The sequence below is a fragment of the Centruroides sculpturatus genome, unplaced genomic scaffold (assembly GCF_000671375.1).
Source record: "Centruroides sculpturatus isolate CEXI.00-Female unplaced genomic scaffold, Cexi_2.0 scaffold230, whole genome shotgun sequence".
Taxonomy (NCBI): domain Eukaryota; kingdom Metazoa; phylum Arthropoda; class Arachnida; order Scorpiones; family Buthidae; genus Centruroides; species Centruroides sculpturatus.
Window position 1 is genome coordinate 71,567 of NW_019384716.1, and position 16,411 is coordinate 87,977.

The following is a 16,411-nucleotide window of genomic DNA, read 5'->3' on the forward strand; positions in this document are numbered from 1 at the left end:
TAGAGAGGTTGAGGCACAAGTTCAAACGTTAAACGTGTACGGGTAGCAGAAGTACACGTTACACGTTTCAAGTCCAAGTAAAAATCGTTGAGGCACACGTTCATAACATCACGTGACTCAGTGAACATCGCGCATTGACTCACGGGAAATAAGTTGAAAAAAATGGCGGAAGCAAAATAAATCATAATTTTAACCCCAAACACAAAAAAATGAAGACGTTTAAGCCGATCGTGTACTCACCAAGCTACACGTAGCAAACGCCATTATCGACGGTCCAGAACTGCCAGATGGCGGCGCTCACCCGTTACCCGTACACGTTTTGGGCTAAATACGTGCGCCTCAACCTCTCTATTAATGCTATAAATTTACTAAATTTTAGCTTTATTCATTACACGTTTTAATTTTAATCTGGAAATAAATATTCATTAAGTAGCATTAAAATATAGTGACTTGTAAGAGTTATCCAGTTTTTAATCTAAATGTTTCATGAGTTATCTAAGTACTATTTCAATATACTGTATTTATATTCCTTCACTATTTGAAAACAATAAATATTCAAGATTATGTTAATTATAGTTGTATAATTAATAAGAATCATAAATAAATTATTTTGTTTTGATAAAGTTAAAATAAGCTTTATCAAAGCAAAATTTAATAATTGAATTAATTGAAAAATTATTTACTAATATTATTACTGAATTATTAAGACAATGTATCACAATATATCCAAAGATTTATACAGTAAGTAATTATTCTCAATAACTATTTCTGAATCTTAATTTTCAAGAAAATTAAGATCAGACTTTAGTGTCAAAATTTAATTTTTTATCAATTTATTTAATAAACATACATTTTTATTTATGGTCACTTTAGTTATATTAAATTAAAAAGTTTGACTAATTTAATGTAACAATAGTTTAGTAATTAATGGAGCAAGGCAGATGTCATACAAAAAGTGGAAAATAGAAGACATCTAAAGTATGCGCAGAAGCCTGGCACATTTACAAGAGCAAAGGAAAAGGGCAAAATATAAATTTCCGTGAATCAAACAAAATAGCATCAGCATGGAAAGCGGCAACATTTAAATTATAATAATGAGCATGCACAATTGAGAAGATTATAGAACGTGCAGTTTGGAATTTCCGTTTTGCAAATTTAAAATCTGATAGTTCGACCCTGAAGGTCTGTGAATCTGACCGAAAACGTTCGATAGGTGTAAAATAGACTGCATTTTAAAGGTATGGTGGAGTTTTTTAAATAGTAATGCAGTTAGAGATATAAAGTTTAGTAATTATTTAAGTAAATGCTTGTATCAAGATATTTAAGTTGTATTATCATAATTAAAAATTTGATATTTACTAAACTTATTTTATAAATTATAAATGTTGAAATCAGAAAAAAATTTTTAATAATAAACTAACCTTTTCTCCTTTGTCATTAACACCTTTCCCTTCTTCTTCAATATGATAACGTAAATTTTCTAATAAGAAAATGGAACCTGGTGATGGATCAGCACAAGCTGATTCAACTTCTTGTCCAACACAATCATTAAGGAATATTATTTCCCTAAATATCAAGACATTATTAAAATTTCTGATAAAATTTNAATTATAAATGTTGAAATCAGAAAAAAATTTTTAATAATAAACTAACCTTTTCTCCTTTGTCATTAACACCTTTCCCTTCTTCTTCAATATGATAACGTAAATTTTCTAATAAGAAAATGGAACCTGGTGATGGATCAGCACAAGCCGATTCAACTTCTTGTCCAACACAATCATTAAGGAATATTATTTCCCTAAATATCAAGACATTATTAAAATTTCTGATAAAATTTTTAAAAAATTTTTTCCTAATGTATTATTAATTAATGTTAAACTTTGAAGATGTCAATATATTAAAGATATATTAAATAATTTGAACAATATATTATTATTATTCAAATTATGTAGGAAAAAAATTACAAGATAGGAGATCTTGTTTATGAAAATCAAGTATATTATTCAACTGGAACCCGTTTAAAAATGTATATTTTGCATATATATTAATCCAATTTTTCTTAAAACTATTTTTTATAGTTACAACTAGAAAACATATTTTAAGATGCAAAATTATGGCCAGAAAAGAGAAGAAAAGGTTCTGAAAAAGTATACAAAAAGGTGCAAAAAAATGTTGATGAAACATTTATTTATTCAGATCTAAACTAGTTACATGAACATTTTTTTAACCAACACTATACAAGTCGACCCCCCTATAAGATATAGATACATTCGAATTTATTAGGAATCCGATTTCTTACAAGTCGTTCCAATCACAGCCCGACACGTGTCAAGTTTATGGACTACGGCTGATTGAAAGCTTTTCTTCCATAAAATTAATCGATTTTACACTAATCCGACTCAACATTTCCAAAATACGTATATTTTTTCGTAGTTTTATAGGAATCGTAATTATAGGGAACGTAATTATAGGGGGGTCGACTGTACTAAATACCATAAAGTAAACATATTTAGGAGATAAACATGATATTTACTGGGTTTTAACCAATTTGGTATATTAGATTACAGACAACATTTCTATGTTTTCAACATTAAGTTGCTGGCACTTTGAGCTCAGGAGATCCTTGTAAATGGAGAAACTCCACTCAACATCAACTGAAACCAATGGAGCAAATCTCATAAGCACTTGGGAAAGAAAGGGAGTTCAGTCAAAGCTGCAAAGATTTCTACACCCAGATTGTTTCTCAAATTTAATTCAAATTTGGCTTTGGCAAATCTGTCAAGATTGTCACTCACAGTCATTAATTTCTTCCACTGTTCCTCGATCACTCACCACAAGCCTGACTTTTCATATTGTATGTTCCCTAGCCATAGTAGCTTCATGCACGAATCATTGGATGACTGCATTACTGTATAGGAATTTGTCTTCTTGAGTTGGTACATCTTAAAAAGTGTGAGTTTCACTTATTCACAAGATAATGGAAACACCAGCAACTCATATATATATATATCTTTACAGCTCATCAGTAGTTTTATCTAATATAAATCCCATTTCATACTTGCTGACCATCACTTTTATCAATATTTTCTTGAAATTGGTTTTATATAATTTTTTCTAAGGGTGCTCTCATCCAGTACTGACCTTTTCATGTACTGTACTTATCAAAGAATAATTTGAATGCAGGATTGTATAGCTTGTGGACTGGAATTCCTGATTGATTAGAATTAGAGTAATGCATAGAAGGAACCTGGGACACTGTAACACTGGGAATGCTACTTCTTTGTACAGTAATACCTCGACTTACGTGAACCCGGAGTTACGCGATTTTCAAATCTCATCGATTCGTCTTTTGTTTGAGGGCCACGTAACTCTTGATTACTTACTCCCCCCACACTATTGTTCGGCTTACATGTTCGGATGTGTCGCACGGAATCAACATAGAGCTACAATTTATTTTGTGTTATTTATTTCTGTGTTTGTTATATCTACGGAGACTTGAGAAACTCTACTATGTCATCCAAACGAAGTAGAACTGATTCTTCTGCATCAAAGAAGAAAAGAAAAACTTTATCTTTGGAATGTAAAGTTAACATTATTAAAGACTTCGATACAAAAATAAAAATTCGTGAATTGGCGAAGAAGTTTGATCTACCAGAATCGATGGTCAGAACAATTATAAAAGGTAAAGAAAAAATTCTCGAAGTTGTGAAAAATGCTCAATCTTTAAATTCAAGCATCATTCGTAAACGTCACGGTATTATCTCTGAGATGGAAACAATGTTAAAATTATAGTGTGATAATCAAGTAAATGTGAAAAATTGTATAATAATATAATTTGTTATACATATGTATTATCTAAGATTTTATTACATATTTTTTTCTAAATTATTGGTTTCTTTAGTCTCCGGCCCCAATTAAAAATTATTTGTATGTATTTATATGCGAAATTATACCCCGACTTACGCGAATTCGACTTATGCGGTTATCGCTCGGTCCCACCTATCGCGTAAGTTCGGGGTATTACTGTATTGCTTTTGAAGGCCTTTTTGAACATGGAATTCCTGATTGAATTAATGCCATGGTAAGATCTGCACTGAATTCACTCTATGACTACTGCTTTTCAGATCCTGAAGTGAAGGCACACATCAAGATAGTTTGCTTAGGTTTTGACTTGTGACATTCAATGTTCTTTGCATGCTTGCTGTACCAGATGTGCTGGTTTATTCTGTGTTTTTGATGCTTCTCATCGATTGCAATATTTACATAGCAGACAGCACATCGAAGAATGAGACCATCAGTTTCAATTAATTGCATCTTGAATTCTTCTGAAAGTGAATACAACTTTCCATTCTTAACCTTTAATACAGATTCTGGTTCAAAGTGATACAATAACAACACAACCAACTATATAGAGCAACTATTCATCATAGAGTCCAAGGTCAAAATGAAATGCTCTCTTTTTCTGAGCTTTCTTTATATACTGGGAGCAGACTTCAGAGAACTGTGACAAAGCAGTAGTGCATTATTCACCAGTTTGCAGGAACTATCGGGGCTACAATGATGATAAATATACCTAGAAACACCCAACGATTGCTTAAAGGATTGGACTACAATTTGGCTAATTGAAATAATTAATACAAAAGAAGTGACCCAGGACAAGGCTTGAACCTGCAGCCTCTGCTTGTCATGCAGTGCACTTTCCAGTTGTGCCACCTGGACCCTGAGCAAGTCTTTGCTTTCAGAGGTATTTATTAAATTTGGATATAACCCCACCCTGGGTCAGTTCTTTTCTTCCAGAAGGTTCTAAATTATTTAATAAATTATTAAAATTATAATTATTAATTTAGTTAAGAGTTGGTGCCTAACACCTCCCTCTAGTGATAAATTACTTTGTATTAATTATTTAAATTAGCCTAATTGTAGCCCGATCCTTTAAGCAAACTGTTGGGTGTTTCTATATATATTTGTTGGGCTTTGCAATTTGTTATATTGATAAATATACCATTTCATAGCTCTCATTTTGTAGAACAGACTAAGGGCATTTTATGTAGCTGTTCAAGGAAAATAAATAAAAATTATTTTCACTCATTTTTCTGTCCAATCTTTAAAAAAACAGAAAAACAAGGAAAAAGTGCTGAGGCATTAAAGAGGAGGGAAAGGGGAGAGAAATATGATAATCGCATAAAAAGGTGCAACAGTGTGTTCATTTCACTTTATTTAATGCCTCAAAATATATATCTTGAACTATCTGTATGAAAATAGCTATATTTTTGGAAAAGTGCACCTTAAAATCTTTCCTCTAGTAATAACATATGCTGATGCCATCAAACTAATAAACAGTGATTCAATTAAACTTCAATCTAATCTTACTATTTTATATTACTGGTAAAATATCACAGTTTACATAAAATTTTAAGATGCCATGTGTAATTTTCATTTAAGAATACCTTCACTCTTTTTTTCCATACTGACATTACAAATTTATGTAGATTCAATAAATAATCTTAGAATTAACTTGAGTCCTAATCTTTCTTTTGGTTTATACATAATAAAGACTTTTACAGTTCAAATGGAATATTGCATGAAGAGAGTGTCTCTTGACCTCATCAATCTTATCACTTTTCTTCATAAATTATCAGTCCCTAATAGATTATTTCCTTTTAATTTGGGCATGTGCTATTTAGTTATGTATTTGTATGTTAGTTAAATCATCTCTCATTTATATTTATTTTTAAATCACAATTGAAAATAATCGTGTCATCTTTCATTTATATTTAACAAATGTTAAAGATATGGAACCTTACTACTTTCGAATAATTTGAATGCAGGATTGTATAGCTTGTGGACTGGAATTCCTGATTGAATTAATGCCATGGTAAGATCTGCATTGAACNAGCCGATCACCCAAAACGTCAGTTAACCAAAAGCGTTCCAGTTGGACTGTGTCATGCTGAATCGAACATTTTTGATACCAGATTAACTTCCAAAATGTAATTTTTTTGCATTTTATATTTTTAAATATATAAAATAAATATATTTAAAAATATAAAATGCAAAAAAAATATTTCTTTATTTTGTACAAACAAAATAAGTTTGTACAAAATAAAGAAATAATTTTTAACAATACAATAGCCATGATTATTATTTTAAAAAATTTACATTAGGCTTAACATCGACGAAAGTTCAACGGAAAGCGACATGCAATGGAGAAAAATTCCAACATGGGATAGGTTAATATATTTTTTCATACATAATCAGTTATCTGAAAAATAAGTTATCTGAACAACCCCAGACCCCAATTGATTCGGATAAATGATGCTCTACTGTAGAAGAATTTATAAAACAAAATTAAATTATTATATGAGCACTAAGGGAGCTTTTCTTTTTTGCTAAACTTATTATACCATCAGTAAAAGGAGAATAAACTTTAGAAAAACTTTTTATTCCTTTGAGAATGCATTTGAAATCTGTTGAAATGCAAAAAAAAACCCTTTTTCGACCCTCCCCTCTCTTAACACCATTCACACCCACTATCTCTCCTCTACCTCAAGACAATGCCTTTCTGTTGTATCCTGTTAACTTTCCCATTTACATCTTGTGTATCACCACATTGTGTACAACTCTACTGTAAGTTAAAACAATTTTCTTATGTTTTTTCTATTTTACAGTGCACTTTCTTCATTCCATCATTCTGTTGTTCTCAAAATGTTTTCTATTGATTCTGTAATCAAGGTCATGGTTTCCCAAATTTTATAGTCTGGCCTCTGCATTGTACCATGTATATTGGGGTGTTTTTCCAACACTATGTACCATACCATTATGTTGGCAGTAAGTCCAAACTTTTTACATATATATGTAGTTTGTTTTCCCTTTTATAAATCATTTTCCAATTTATCACTGTTTTTTAGCTTATACCTGTTAACCATAACCATCCATATTTATCTAATGTCGCAACTCCTGCATTTCTCATAACCCATGTAAGTTTCCTGATGTTCTTCTACAAATTTGTAACATCATGATGTTTTTTGTACAAACTTGTATACATTATGTTAACTTGTATGTAATTTTTTTCCCTATATAGTTGTAACACACAGAGTTGAAAAGGGACAACTGTCTGAAATGCATTCTCAAAGGAATAAAAAGTTTTTCTAAAGTTTGTCCTCAGTTTACTGATGGTATAATAAGTCTAGCAAAAAGAAAAGCCACCTTAGCATTCATATAATTGAACATAAGACTAGACAAGAACTGTATCACACAAAATAAAAATAATTTTTAACATTGTTAATTTCTAAATTTAAGAATTATTCAAAATTAGGATAGAGTTCAATTTTTGATTTTGGAATCATTTTTTTAATTGTTATATTCATTTTAAGTGAATGATTTAAGTTAAATTTAACTAAATTAGTCTCTTTAAAACTAATCAAGTCATGTAAAAAAATTTTTAAACATTCATAACAATATTTTTTTCATTTTATAGTACTATTGTATGTGTACAAGTATATACACACACACACACACACACAAACAAACAAACAAACAAACAAACAAACACGCATTTTAGATTTAATATTTATACTGTGTATTTTATTACAATTTCTATAATTAGGAAACTGATAATTATGGAAATGTAATAAAAAAATTTTTCTGAACTATTACTTTCTAATATCCAACTATAAACACAGTAAAGCGTCGTTTATCCAAAAGAATTCCAGTCGGCAAATTTAAATTTTTGCTAGTGCTGTGGCACTGCAATCTTTGGCTATATCCTGGGCTACTCCAATACTTTTTTTGATGTGTGTGTTTTAGCTGGCAGCACTGGCACTTTTGTGTGATGTTTTTTTTGAAGACTATGTCATGCTGAATCAAACATTTTTGATACTAGATTAACTTCTAAAGTATAATTTTTTTTTGTTTTTATATTTTTCAATATATTTATTTTGTTTGTAAAAAATAAAGAAATAATTTTTAATGATACATTAGCCATGATTATTATTTTAAAAAGTTTACATTAGGCTTAACATCAACGAAAATTCAACACAAAGCGACATGCAACGGAGAAAAATTTCAAAATGGGATAGGTTAATTTTTTTTCGTATATAATCGGTTATCTGAAAAATAAGTTATCCAAACAACCCCAGTCCCCAATTGATTTGGATAATCGACGCTCTACTGTATTATTAAAATCCAGTATGGAATCATAGCTTTAAAAATATAAAATATTAGTATTTGATTGTTTGTATGTTCCTTGGAATCAAGCAAATTTTATTTAATTTTCCATCAAGAGAACTGTTCCTATGTGATAAGTTCTCAACAGCAATTTTATGCTTGTTTCCATATAAAATATTGATTATCAGCTACAATATATCAGTAAATGCTATTATTGATGTATCTTTAATTTAGAACAATATACTTTTAGTTCTTACTTCTCCTAAAATTTAATAAAATCCTTTATATATTTGTTTTAGTGTATCAAATATTTGAATTTATCAAAAATACTATTATTTATTGCCTAAAACATTTAAAAACTAAGTATCATATTTTTATTTAAAACATTAAGTGTTTCAAGAATTAAATTCTTATAAAAGTTTATTTGAGATTAAATTAGAAATCCTTACTGATTTAATAGAGATTTCAATTCTTCTGCCACAGGTTTCAAAGAACAATTAGGTTTCCTTTGGCCATCTGGTCTTCCTAAATGGCTCATAAGAACAATACTTTTTGCTCCATTTTGCAAAGCATATTTTATTGTATCTAATGCAGCAACAATTCTAAGGAAAAAAAATTTATAAATAAAATTCTATATCATTTTGATATTTTTATTTTAAATTATTTTAAAATTTAGTGAATATAATTTTTAATTCAATATAATACTAACCTTTGGTTATTTGTAATTTTTCCATCTTTCAAAGGAACATTAAAATCAACCCTGAAGAAAAAAGTATAAATATTTAGATTATGACTAATGGCTAGTAATTAAATTCTTGATTTTTTCATCTAAAGATTTCAAATAATTTTATTACTGTTTATACTTCCTAATCCAAATGTGTAATCCATATCTATTTATCTAAAGTTAAACTTTCATGAAAAGATAAATTTTCATATATTTCTAGGCACTTCAAAGTAAAATGTAGAAAACAATACAGGTAAAAATCTTGTGGATACGACTTCAAAGAACCAAGCCTATCATTACAAAGAAAAACTCCTAAGAAAAAAATTTGACTGTGATCTCACTTGTCATAATTTTTTAAACACTAAAATTTTTTACATCTCAGATGTTTTCATTTGAATATCAATTGTTTTTGGTTAATGATTGCATTATTACATCAAGACCTAAGACAATGATATACAGTTCTGTCAGCACTCTGCAACAGCTGCTGACTCAAATGTTTTCAATACACAATTTAGTAAAATCATAAATAGTTTTAATTCACATAAATCTGGTTTTGTTATTCTTGATAACATTTTGAATAAAAATAATTTGTTTTAATGCAATTTTATCCTTACAAACATAAAATTAACCAATAAAAGTAAAATAGCTCTATGGGGAATCCCTATAAACTTTGACCTAGCTAGATTTTCTAATTTTGCAGCTGTCAGTTCATCCAAATCATCATCAGTATCAAAAGGATAGATAAACAAGAGATTTTTAGATTCAGAGCTTTTCAATAAAACTCTCCACATATAGAGAAAAATGGCTTCAACATGTATCTCTAATCAGTCAATAAAAACATAGACTCTACGGTGCTTGCGGCCTTTGCCAAGCAGCAGAATATCGAAGTCTTTTGGGATCGGGCGTTGATCATTAAAGCCACAAAATCCAGGCAGGCTGTGAAACATCTGGAAAAACTAGAAATTCACAAGGCGCAAATGCACACAAGCTGTATTAATCATAGGGATGCTGACGGATTATCGTCGGCATGGAAATCCTTCTACGATGAGTGACGTAATTTATGTAAGCGGGAAGATTATATAAGATAATTTTTATTGGATGCATATAATTTATTTTATTTCTTTTTATAATTCTTAAGATTATTTAAACTTGGTAAATGTTAACGTATTTACATATATTTATGTAACCGCTTTTTGAATTTCGTTTTACGTAATTTTCGAATTTCTTCGTTCGATTCACAAATGTTAACTGATGATGATCGCTTAAAGCGTTCGAAAGCGTTTTTAAAATATTAAAAAACGATTTGCTGGAAGTTTAAAGGTGTTGATTTTTATTTATTGTGTGGTTCCAGTAAGGAAAGTATTTTATTTATCTCTAATGTCACCAGGTAGGATACTTCATGCAGTTTTACAGTATCAACCACAAGGACGACAATGACCTGGATGTCCACAGAAAAAAAAAAAAAAAAAGTTGGAAAATTTTGAACATCAAATTTTAAACGGAAGATACACCATCAGATTGGATATCAATGTTATGTTGCCAGAGTATGGAAATTACTAAACCTCCCTTAGAGATCTCTAGGCTTGTGGGAGTGTATTACTATTCTTGTAGTTTATGGCCCTATTTTTCTTACAAGCCTTATATATCTCCAACCTCTTATGGCCTGTTTCTTTGCACTTTTGCACTGAAATCAAATGTCCAGACTTATATATAAACATCAAGAACCCAATATATTGTTAATCATCCAATGGTCAGCCAAATTAATCAGGCAATATTATGCTACAATTAATAATTAGAAATTAGAGGTAGGTGTTAGGCACCATCTCTTATTGAAAGTAGTAACTATAATTTAATATCATTTAGAATAGTTTGGAAGAAAAGAAAAGAATTGGCCCAGAGTGAGAGTTGAACCCGCAACCTCAACTTACTGCATGATGTGCTGACCAGTTAGGCCAAGAACACACATGCATAAAATTGTGTTGCAGAAAACTGAATCAGAAATCAGCTTTCAGTTCAGTTTCTGTTTTACAAACTTTTATGCCAGAACACACATACGTAAAAATTCTGGCAGAATAGGAAGCAGAAATGTAACAACGTCATATGTAGTTTAGTAAAATGGCGCTGTCAATATCTGATGATGTTATTTGTTGATGGTTGTATTCCACTCAATCATTGATGCTTTTAAGAAATTATTTTATTTAAAAAATGCCAAAAGAGAGACTGGTGGGTTAGGAAACTATTTTGAGAGTGTGATTTACATGGATTTAATAATTCGTTAATTCCGGAACTACAATTTAACGATCAAGAATACCACTGTCACTAAGTGCTACATGTTATTAATTTTTTTTTCTCATATATATCTATATCCCTTTGTACCTTCCATTTTTTCTCCGCTGCCTCTGCTATAATTTAGAAAATTTAAATTAATAGAATCGTATTCTGAATTGAAACAAAGAACATGTGATCTAAATACTATATATCAATTCTACTAGACCTACCTGTTATTTGAAATTTAGCACCTATGGCCGTCCATACACTTTGTTTAAACACAGTGTCTTTATATGTGACACTTTTTATGTCATAAAGACACTGATGTGGTCAAACAGATTCGATAAACTCCTCTATTTCATTTATTTTTCTCTTTTTCGAGATCATCACAACTGTAGGATTAACCCTCATTGCCGCCATTGTTAGAATAAAAACCATGTGTCTACTTTGATATCACAAAACAGACTTCTCTTTACTGGAGGAATCTTGTCATAAAAAGTAGTGACATGCTCTACTTTTTTTTCAGTTATGTTTCAGCCAAAATTTCAGAAAAATTTTTACACTTTCTGTTTTATGCTAAATTTTACGCTTGTGTGTTTCTGGCCTTACATCACCCAGACCTCGCCAGCACACCGTGCAGTAAGCTGAGGTTGCGGGTTTGACTCCCACTCTGAGCTAATTCTTTTCTTCCAGACTATTCTAAATGATATTAAATTATAGTTACTACTTTCAATAAAAGATGGCACCTAACACCTACCTCTAATTTCTAATGACTTAATTTCTAATTATTAATTGTAGCATAATATTGCATAATAACATCCATATCAAACAAAAATCTGTTTATCCGAAATAGAGTCAGCCCTCTTTATTTTGGATAATCAAGGTTCTATTGTAAATGTGAGACTAAAGGAAATTTTTGGATACTTACAAAATAAACAGTCATTTTTGTAGTGGGAGGGAAAGGAAGTAGATGCATTACATAATCTGTTCAGCAGATGACGAATTACATGCAAACAAAAATCATCTTCGTAATCCTAACAATGTATTAATTTTAATAAATACCTTGCTAGAATTATAAAGGTAATTTTTGTTTGTCAACACTTTTCATAGTTGCATACTACCATTTTGGACTCTAATTACAGAGGAGATAGCAATTGGTTTATATTGACACTAAGTACTCAGAATAAATAGTGTTCAAATCCTTGAAAAATTTCTTCCAAAATGGTTTTGGCACCAATGAAGACAAGCTGGAAGGCCCAAAAGTACTAATTTGAAATACACAAAATACCTTATGTACTTTTCCAGCAAATTAATCTTTAATCAAACATTAACATTTTTGGCTTTATTAATAATCCTTCATCAGAATTTTTGAAGTTGTTATTTTTTCTTTGGCAAATATACTGTACAATTCACCAAAGAAAAAAGTCAAATAAACTATTATTTTTCACCGAAATAATAGTTACTGGCATTAATTCAGTTAAATTACAAGAAAATATTTGTTGATATGATTTAAAAGACGAAGCAGTTCTTTTAAAAACTTCTACCAAATTAAAAGTTGTACGCTTATGTATTTTAAAGCAACTGATAATTCTGATTCAATAAATCATCTTTTAATCTTTTAAATTTCAATCGATTTTGTTGAAAAATTTATATTACCATGACAAATTCTGGTAAACGAAATAGCAAAACTTTCATTGTGCCATTTTTTTCCTAATTAATACAAAGAAATAACGCAATATCAACTAGACATTTTATTTTCCTAGAATTTCAAATTTTCAAGATCTAGATTATCATTTTATTGAATAAAAAAAGAGTTAGTTTAGACGAATATAACAGCGAATAGTATTTACTAAACCGAACAAAAAAAAATATATTTTAATATTTTTTTAATCAAATTACCGGTACTTTCAGATGCTTATGCTCTTTACGTTTTTATTTGAATAATTACCTTATTTGATCTGTATTTAATAAAAGACTCACCTCATAAGCACTCTCTTTCCTTTAATATCTACTTTATCAATTGAAAGTTTGTTGAGAGCCATTATATTTTCGGCAGGATAATTTGCTGTTCAACTTTACCCGGTATATCCTTCTCGATTACTGTCGTCTGTCAAGAAGGTGACCTTACGAAGGTCAAACAACGCCCTCTAACAAGATTCGTGTTTATTATTAAATTGTTGTTAATTAGTAATTTATTAATAACTTTTAAGCCTTTATAAATTATGTGTTTTTGATTTATTTGAATTGTTAATTAATAAAAGTTTTTATTATTATTTTATCTGTAACGAAAATAAATACAATCCATATCGAAACGTACAGTACGAGGAGTGGTAATATTTTATTAGCGGCGCGATTGCGCCGCGCGACTGAAAAACTGACTTTTTTACTTTTATTTAATCAATATGAATATGTCGAAATGAAATTTCATTGAAATTCTTATTATATATTGAAATAGTTAACACGTGATATTCTCAACACGTTCGTATTGCTACTCATTAGAGGTGGAAAATCTACTTCCGCTTCAGGAACTGGAACTGCTGAAACTAATCCAAGTGCGCGATTGTTCCAACAGAACAGTTCCTCAGAACTGCTTAGTCTGCTGGACTAGATGGTTCCTCGGAACTTTTATGTTCCGTTGGAATTTCTGTTTGACTAGACAGTTCCACAACAGTTTTATGTAGGTAAAAGATAATATAATTACCAATAAGCCTCTTTTTGGTAACTCGCAGTGACTTTCAAAGATTTATCATTATAATCTGTTCCTTTCACTAAATAAATAATGCCTCCCTGATACTGCACATTTTTATAGCCCGGTCAAGATTCCTGAAAAAACTGCAAAAGGCTTTTTCCGCTCTTATCTTGAACTGTTTGTAATTGCTAACTTGCACGTATATCTTTTAAGTTCATTTTATAATATCAATATAATCGAGATGGGTTGATGATGATAATAATAATAATAATAAGTGCAGAGCCCAAACGATTAGAAGTTGAAAGTTGAAATTTGGTACACAGGGTACGTCATGAGAATCACACTAAGAATGGATTTTTCGAAATCCCCCCGCGCAGGAGAGAGAGAGGATTAAGGCGTCACCTTACCGCTCTGGGAGACCCGGAAACGAAAATTCCAAACAATTTTTCAGGGGTGGTCTTCCTGTATATGTCGAGTTCCATTCTTTAACTTACTATTCAGCCGCTCCATGACTGAACTCTTTTAAGTGTGATAAAATGGTCTTCTTAGTACTCACGAAAAAAAAAAAAAAACGTTTCAACATCCGACCGCAGGCTGCTCCCATTATGAATCTGCCGAAACCGATAACGATATGAGAAAGATCTTTTGTATCACAGTGTTGAAAGAGTTAGAAAAACAGACATTTTTTAAAATATAATTTTCAATATATTGTTATACTTAATTTAAATAATAATATTTAGTCTGCGTTGAATTTTTTATATATGAAATGAATTTAAAATTTTCATTTAAATAACTCCATCCAGATGGCAACATTACAAGTCGCCATTTTGTTCACGTGTTGCTCTGAGCAAGTATAATATTGTAAGTATCTCGCCGAATCTTGTTAATCTTCGTTAACATAAGAGTAGTAGTAACATGTTTATTATTTTAGTAAAAACTGACTTTTTTACTTTTATTTAATCAATATGAATATGTCGAAATGAAATTTCATTGAAATTCTTATTTTGCGACATCTGGAATAAAAGGAAAAAAATTTTAACTGAAAATTCTTTAAGAATTCTTTAAGATTATAAAAAAAAAATAATATTAGTATGGCAAATATACATCGCATGCAATTGACTAATATATTTGGTACTATAATAAAGTATAGGTATAGAAAAAAGGAATTAATGATATGGAATTATGTCCGGTTTTCATTCTTGTCTTTGTCGACACGAAAAACTGGATATTGAATATCAGTTATTTTAAAGCATATTGTTTAGACGTATGAGGGTAATCAAAATTATTCGAAAATGTAATATTTATAAAAACACTTGGTAATTTCACACATACACTGGGCGTTTTTCGTAGATCTTTTTTGCTCTGTTTTAGAAGAGACACTTCCAAAAAACCGTTTTTGGGACGATCCGTTTAAAAAGTATATTTCTTTCGTTTCCAATTAAATACCGAAATGTTTTTACAAATATTGTGTTTTATTATAATTATAAATTAAGTGTCAATTTTATTATTGAATTTATAAAATTGTGCTTTCCTTAATAATTAAAAAAAAAATTATTTTTAATAGGTCTGTACAAAAGAATATAAGTCTAAATTTCATTTAACAAAAATTTTTGTATCTGGGATGACTGATAATTACTTGTATATTGCTACAAGTTACTATTAATATTTGGTTAGAAAATGATATGGTAGTCATAGTATAAAATAACATATGGTACTATTTGAAGCCATTCTGTGATACAATAAAGTCTGCTTATTATGATCACTTCGAGACTTGCAACTTTTGATAACAATAACCAGCTGATAACATTAAAGAGGATGACTCTTTGGGTGTGACTATGCAGATACAAGCGATCAAGAATATATGATGAGAAGAGGTGATAATGTTTCATGCTCTCGTTTATTATGACCACAAAGACCAGAGTGTGAAATGTCATCACCTCTTCTCGCCACATATTCTTGCTCGCTCATGTCTGCATAGTTGCACCCTTTGCCCTTGTTAAATAAAATTTTTTACTTTTTCTTATTTATTTTTGGATATGGTGATATTTGAAGTGTAATGAACATAAGCACATGGAAACAGAGCCGGCCCTACCATAGGGCGAACTGAGCAGCCGCTCCAGGCGCTAAGTCCTAGGGGGCGCCTCAGTGGTAAAGAAAATTAAAGGAAAAAATATTTTTTTCACTTTTCGATATGTTAATTGCAAGCGTGTGGCCAGTATATGAATGGCCTTATCTGTTGAGACGCGCGTGGGAGGGGTTCCAACCCCGCCTAGGTTACAGGCAGGGATGCCACCTGCGGTGACAACTCTGCTGGCACCGCAGGCACCGCTGTTTTAGTTGGCGAGTCCACTTCGAAGCGCCGGCACGAATCCAACCAGAATCTCCATATTAGAAAAAGCCTAACTGAACCAATCTCTAGCCGAGTACAGTGGGACTGATTTCTTCGAAATATTAGATGTAATAAAGACAGACATTTTTCCAGTTCGACGAGAGTGACCGAAAAGTTGTTAATTTTGGGAATTTCCGTGGACAACACCTGGTCCTAAAACGAATTAGTTAGAAAA

General features: G+C 30.5%; 2 protein-coding genes across 3 annotated transcripts in view; one reads left to right on the forward strand and one right to left on the reverse strand.

Annotated features, from left to right (window-relative positions):
* The window catches only part of LOC111627928 (phosphoglycerate kinase-like), a 33,065-nt gene extending 19,770 nt beyond the window's left edge, over positions 1 to 13,295 (reverse strand). Inside the window, exons 1-4 of one of the 2 annotated variants that reach the window (XM_023371615.1) lie at positions 13,139 to 13,295; positions 8,876 to 8,926; positions 8,616 to 8,768; positions 1,422 to 1,566 (exon numbers count right to left, since the gene is read on the reverse strand). In XM_023371615.1, the coding sequence (XP_023227383.1) occupies positions 1,422 to 1,566; positions 8,616 to 8,768; positions 8,876 to 8,926; positions 13,139 to 13,200 (411 nt within the window). In that variant the 5' untranslated portion in view covers positions 13,201 to 13,295. Of the gene's footprint in view, positions 1 to 1,421; positions 1,567 to 1,653; positions 1,799 to 8,615; positions 8,769 to 8,875; positions 8,927 to 13,138 lie in introns of both variants that reach the window. The other variant, XM_023371614.1, reaches the window with a different exon arrangement.
* A 1,353-nt stretch (positions 13,296 to 14,648) lies between these two features.
* LOC111627929 (ATP-binding cassette sub-family E member 1) overlaps positions 14,649 to 16,411 on the forward strand; it is a 53,367-nt gene continuing 51,604 nt past the window's right edge. Inside the window, exon 1 of the mRNA XM_023371616.1 lies at positions 14,649 to 14,708. The gene's annotated coding sequence lies outside the window, so the exon portion shown is untranslated. The remainder of the gene's footprint in view (positions 14,709 to 16,411) is intronic.